This window comes from Charadrius vociferus, unplaced genomic scaffold (genome assembly GCF_000708025.1).
Source record: "Charadrius vociferus isolate BGI_N301 unplaced genomic scaffold, ASM70802v2 scaffold1490, whole genome shotgun sequence".
Lineage (NCBI taxonomy): Eukaryota > Metazoa > Chordata > Aves > Charadriiformes > Charadriidae > Charadrius > Charadrius vociferus.
In genome coordinates, this window is record NW_009646538.1 from 1 (window position 1) to 6,073 (window position 6,073).

At 53.7% G+C, this 6,073-nt stretch overlaps 1 protein-coding gene across 1 annotated transcript; it reads right to left on the reverse strand.

Annotated features, from left to right (window-relative positions):
- Nucleotides 1-248: 248 nt before the first annotated feature.
- Nucleotides 249-3,877, reverse strand: TLN1 (talin 1; the record flags this gene model as incomplete). The annotated part of the gene is given in 11 exon segments (XM_009885610.1): nucleotides 249-347; nucleotides 631-699; nucleotides 1,010-1,114; nucleotides 1,408-1,426; nucleotides 1,428-1,463; nucleotides 1,970-2,097; nucleotides 2,517-2,659; nucleotides 2,978-3,037; nucleotides 3,040-3,144; nucleotides 3,357-3,471; nucleotides 3,695-3,877. Coding segments are annotated over 11 exon segments (1,062 nt in total), but the record flags the coding sequence as incomplete, so codon positions are not given.
- Between the last annotated feature and the right edge of the window lie 2,196 nt (nucleotides 3,878-6,073).

Genomic DNA, 6,073 nt, shown 5'->3' on the forward strand with positions numbered 1-6,073 from the left:
TATGCTTTTCCGCTTCCGACACTCCAATGGGGTGAATAACAAAGTTGGTTGGCCTTGGTTGTTATAGCAATAAGTATAAGCAAGAGCCTCTCTGCATACCATGCCTGGGCATCAACTATAAACATAGGTCTTATCACTCTGAGAGAGCGAACATTGTCTGCACAATATGCTGTTAATTTCAGTAGTTAGAAGAGGCCTAGCTAAGAAGCAAAGTTACTGAACAAAATTGGTCCTGTTTTACCTCAAACCAGGACAGCTGCCCAGTGCTTGATGTTGGTCAGGCTCCACTCCTGAATCACTTCCTTGGCCTTCTCATCCACATGCACGTGGCGATTGAAAGGCACAGACTCCGATATGCAGGATCGAAATCAACTTTATTAAGCAAGTGTTTTCTTTATAGACTTTTCTACCAAGGCCAGTAATTTTCTACTTTACTTGTTTACACCATCACATATTCTAAAAGATCATGTTCCCACCGAGAAGGGAATCTCTCTTCCCTGTGAGCAGCACCTCCTTATCTAGGGAGTAGCTTCACACAACTTCATCTTCTGCCATAACAGTACTGCAGCTGCTTATTCCTCCCTATTAGTTCTACCACACTTAACCCTTCTTTTGCCTCAGTCCCCACACACGCATTACACACTCCTTGGTGATCCCCAGCAGCCGCGGCACCAGTTTGTTCTTCCCCTTCATCTTCTCCTGCAGGCAGTAACAGAAGGGTTACGGACTGCTCCTGGGACAGATCTGTCCAGGCAGACCTTTAAGGCCTCCCTTGGCTACCAAACACCCCCAAAGCCATACTTTCAGATGGCGACAACCATGACGTGGAGCTTGAAAATGAGAAAAAGCGTGAACCAAGAAGTGGGAAGGCAACGCATAGGGAAGGCCAAGGACAGATAGCGGGGACACAGGGAAAACTGGAGCAATGTGGGTTGATGGGTAGCAGCTCAACAACAGACAGAGAGATGCTGGAGAAGGGAAATTTTTGCCAGGGAAGCCACTGCTCTACTTTGACCAGGAAGAAGAAGACCCCATAGGTCTTGAGGGAACGAACAAGTTTCACATAGTGAACTTTGGCTTCAATCTCACTCATGTTCCTGTAATTCTTGTGGGCCTGCGACAGCAAAGAGAGAACACCATGCTAGCTCCATGGTCCCCTGGCTGTGTCACCATTACCTTCTCATTGCCTTTCCAGGCTCTCTCTGCCCCACCAGCATCCCCTGCCCCTGCTACAGCATCCCTCTGAGACCTCAGGAGCTGCCTTGTCTGCACACCTACAGCTTCATGCTCCCATTTCTCAACCGCCAAGACACTACATGCTGCCTCCAGGAACAAGAACAGCCTCAGCCTCAACCTTTGGCAAGGAGGAACAAGAAGCCCAGGTCTTAACATCTCCCCTGCACATACCATGAAGATCTTGCATTCTCTGCTTGATGTACTCCTTGGGCAGGAAATCCTTGAGTCTGCCAAGAGACAGCCAAGCCAAGCCAAGCCAGCAGACCAAAAGCCAGCATTTGTCTTCACCTACAAAGAGGCCCAACCCAGAGCCTTAGACAAACCCTTGCCAGGACACAGGCTGGGAGCTTTTGGGAGCAGGAAGGATGTGGGAGAGGTTGCTGCAATAATGAAAGCTGCCCCAGGAGCCACCCTGCTGAGAGCAGGATGGAGGTTCTAAGGATGCAGCTCCACGCGCAGCATCAGGGGAGGCTGTACAGCAGGCTGAGGTCACCCCCATTAGAAAGGAAGCTGGCTGCATGTCCCAGAGAGGTGCCAGAGGGAGCAGGACAGGGGGCTGGCACCCCTTGCAGCTGGTGTGGACCTCCACGCTTGGGCACTATGCTGCAGGAAGGAGAGAGGTCACTCCAGAGACATCTGCATCCCTGAGTGCTGTGTGCTGGCGCAGTGCTGGGGGCTGCCAAGCTGCTTGAGCCACCTGGAGACAAGCCCAGGGGCTCCCTGGGACACTCACTCCAGAAATCCCAGCTTGTGCTTTTGCTCATTGTGCAGCCCAAACTGGATCCGGCACTGGTAGCCAGCAAACTCGCAGGTTTTGTCAAAGGAGACAGGGTGGGAACCATTAAGGATGTCATCATGAGCCTGCATGGGAAGAGAAGACACCGCTGCGGGCTGGGCAGCCACGCAGCCCTGACAGTGCTCCACACTGGGCAGAACCTGTTTTCCAGACAGAAAAGAAGTGGTCATGAAAAAGAGGAGGATCTAGGGGCAGGCTGTCCCCTACAGGAACCACCACCATGCCTGGGAGAAGAACAGCAGCAGGACTTCAGAACGGTTCCTACCAGGCAGAGGAGACACAGGATCCCCTGGGGAGCTCTAGAGTATGCAGAGGACAAGGCTGGGATTGCCACCGTTGGCTCTTACCCAGGAAATCTCTCCCAGGAGATAACTGGGTATCCTGAAGTATCCCCTGTGGTGGCTCCCAGCCAAAACCCTCAACTACCAGCCCTGGCAGGGGGCTGGCACAGGGCAGCGGAGAGAGGTGCTCCAGGGTGCTGTACCTGCACGTAGAGCAGGTCAAGCTGCACAGGATCTCACGAGTCCACATTCCGGTCAGAGTAGAAGAACTTGTGCCGTAGCAGCAGCGTTTCACTGTTGTCAATGCCTTGCTCACCCAGGGTCTGGCTGTGGTCCAGCCAATTCACTGCAGGCAATACCAGGGTGTGAACAGGGATGGATACCCAGGCAGGGCTGGTCCCAACCCCGGGGATGCTCATGTGAAGCAAGAAATGGATGTCCATTTGACGCATCTTGGCTCTCATCCCTCTGCCCTTAGGCCTCCACACAGGAGAGACTCCAAGGAGCGTGGGCACATGTCCCCTCATCAGAGTCCTCTCCACTCCCCTGCGTTGGGTCTTCCCCTTGCGGGGATGGGGCCCTGCTCCCCTCCCTGCCCACCAGCTCTCCTCCCTGCTGCCTTCGGCACAGGCTGACCCCGTCCCCAGCATGTGCAGGCACGTACACCCGTCATCTGTGTGCAACTTCTGCTTGAGCTTCTCCATCTTCTTCTCATCTCACAGCAGGTCTTGTCCTTCTTGAGGGTGCCAGTAACCTCCTCCTCCTTCTCTTCCATAATCTCCCGAACAAGTGAGTACTCATCGTAGTTGTTGATGCCTGCAGGAGCGCAGAGGATCGAGCTCAGTGAGACATCACTGCCAAATACAGAGCGACGCAGGGGGGCAGAGCGGTGTCCCCTCCCCAGCATCACACACCCCTCAGATATCCCCACTGCCAGGCTATTTACCACAGAGCTGCTGCTGGTACCCTGGTACCCCCTACCAGATGCTGCCATCCCCACTTCCCTCCCTCCTCCTTGCTGCTGCCCCCTCCTCTTACCAATCCTGTCAGTAGCATGTCCATGACTATTTTGGAGTCATCCACCATCACCGTTTTCACTGTCCCATCCAGCATGCGGATCTTCAGGGGTCGCTGCTTCTTCTTGTACTCCATGGTGTCCTGTGGGCACAGCAGAGCACAGCTCCCAGCAGCAGCACCAGCGCAGGCTGCCCGCATCCCACCGCCGCGCCGACAGCTCCCGTCTCCCCAGCACAATTGAGAGGGGGATGTGGGGTACACCCAGGCATGATGCCAAGCACCAGCAGCATCTCCTCACTATGGGCACATTCAACTGCAAAGCCAAGGTGGGTACCAGCTGGAAGGATGTGGGATAGATGCTTACCCCATTGCGAAGCATGTAGTAGTCCAGAGCCTTCCCAGCCTCCAGCCAGATCCCTTTCTTTGGGTCTTCATCCGAGAGGAACAGCCCAAAATCATTGGCTGAAAAACAGGTAGAGTCTCTGCCAGGGTAATCCTCAGCAGGACAGGGCCACCAAGATGCTAGCCTGTGCCCAGGGATGTGCATCGGTGCAGGCCAGCGCACGAAGCGCAGCAGCACTGTGAACGCTGGCGCCTAAACCCAATGAGTGGGCAACAAAGCTGGCAAGCAAGCTCTGAGATACATGTTTTACCACAGTTATCTATGGAAATAAATCATCTGAAGCATGCCTACACAATGCTGAACTTGGAACTGATAGTCACAACAGAAGGAAGAGCTCGGAGTTGTGGCTGACAGCTCTCTGAAATCTTCAGTGCAACGTGTAGCAGCAGTAGTGAAAGCAATGTAACAAAACGCTGGGGATCACCAGGAAGGGTGCTGGGAATTGGTCTTTAAAAGCTAGGCTCATCCACACTTTGATTAGTACTCTGAGGTGGTGTGGTCTGCACCTCCCCAGAAGGACGCAGCAGAGTTTGAAAAGATACAGAGAGAGGCAACTTAAATGATGGAGCTTTAGTACGAAGGACTAAAGGAGCTGGGAATCCTCCATTAGGGGAGGAGGAGGCTGGAGGAGGATGGGATCAAGGCTTACAAGGTCTCAAAGGTGGTGAATAAGTGCTTTTCACCAAATCCTGCTCCTCTGGGGCCGGGGTACCCGGCGGAAGTGCTGCTGCTGGAGCCCAGGCATGGCACCCCAGCTCAGACGCACAGGCATAGCCCTGTTTTCATGCTGCAAGAGGCCACGACCACGCCTGGCTTTGCCTTGTGAAAGGTCCTTCTCCACCTTTCAAGAACCCTGCGCCGCAGGCTGTCTTGGCTGGCTAAGTTTGTAAAGCGTCATCTCGTTGGCAGCTCTCTGCGGGGAGGGACAAATTCCTGAGCCGCCCCACTCCTGCCTGGCTAACGCTGCTGTTAGGCTCCTACTAAACAGGGAGCAGCAGAAAAATCACAGAGGCTTGCCATTTTATTTTTAAATTAAAAAAAAAAAAAAACAAACAAAAAACAGCACTATTTTGAAAGCAAATTCCAAGAGGATAACTCTAAAGCACTGAAAACGGAGCAGTTTGCCCCAGATCCGTAGCTTGGGCGGGGAGAGGCGCTTCCCGAGACAGAGCAAGAGCAGAGATGGAAACCTACACCGAAGCTCCCCCAGTCTAAAGTTGACCAAAAAAAAAAAAAAAAAAAGGGCAACCAAAAAAAAACCCCGCCACTGGGAAGGAGGGCAGGGAGAAACAAGAGCTGCAGGGAACCGACAGGAAAAGAAAAGCTGTGAGCAATTGAAAAGGAACTCGGGAATAAGCAGTTCCCTTTAAGGCTTTCCCCTTGCCTTTTTTTTTTTTTTCTTCTGTAAGCAGGCTGGCTCACGCCCAGCAGCAGGAAACGCAATGCTCCCTCGACAAGGCTACAGCCCCACATCCACACAAACATCCAGTCCCCTCTCTGAAACCGAAAGCCCGTGGTCTGCCGGACCGCTGGCCAGCTGGGCACGACGGAGAAGGCATTTCCTTTCATCCTCGAGGAATTTGCTGCTCCCAGATGTTGCCGCGCTCCCCCTCCTCCTCTTCCCACGACTCCTGACCTCCTGTTCGACGCCTCTCCCCTGTGGCACAGCCGCTTTCGGAGGCGGCAGAGACCCAGGAGAGCCCACGAGATGATGTCCCAGTGCTCCAGCCCCCCCACCCACGCCAGGGACAGGCCATGTCCGCGTGGGCGTGAGTCACATCATGAGCTCATGAGGCATAAGCTTAATTTTGAGCCTGGCAGCAGCACGGAAAAAGTAGATCTGAGAAAGCTTAGCAAGGTAATAGCAAGGTAACAGAGCACCCGCACAGGCCTGGCAGAGAGCTGCTGGGGGAGGCGGGGGAGAGGACCTGACAGAGGACTATATATCCCCCAAGAAAGGAAAAATTAACTTACATGGTTTATTAATGCTCGCTATAACCCCTGCAACTGTTTAAACCCACCCAGTCCTGGCTAGTGGTGATGGACGCAAGGAGGAGAGAGGAGCAGACAGAAAGGACACCAGGCTCAAAGAGCTTGACGAGTTATTTCACTTCCAAATGTGTTCTCCTACCCCCCAACCCCCAAAATTTCTTCTGGGGTGTTGAGGAGGGAGCCCGAGGAGCTCAGCCCATGACCTCAACTGGGCAGGAGGACTTGGACCTTGCTCCCCCAACCCTTCCACTGGTCTAGGAAAGTCCAGATGGGCACGGAGACTAGAGAGGGAAGGGAGACTGGTGAAATGCCAGGAGCTAAGCTAGGGTGGCCCTGGCACGGCAGCCA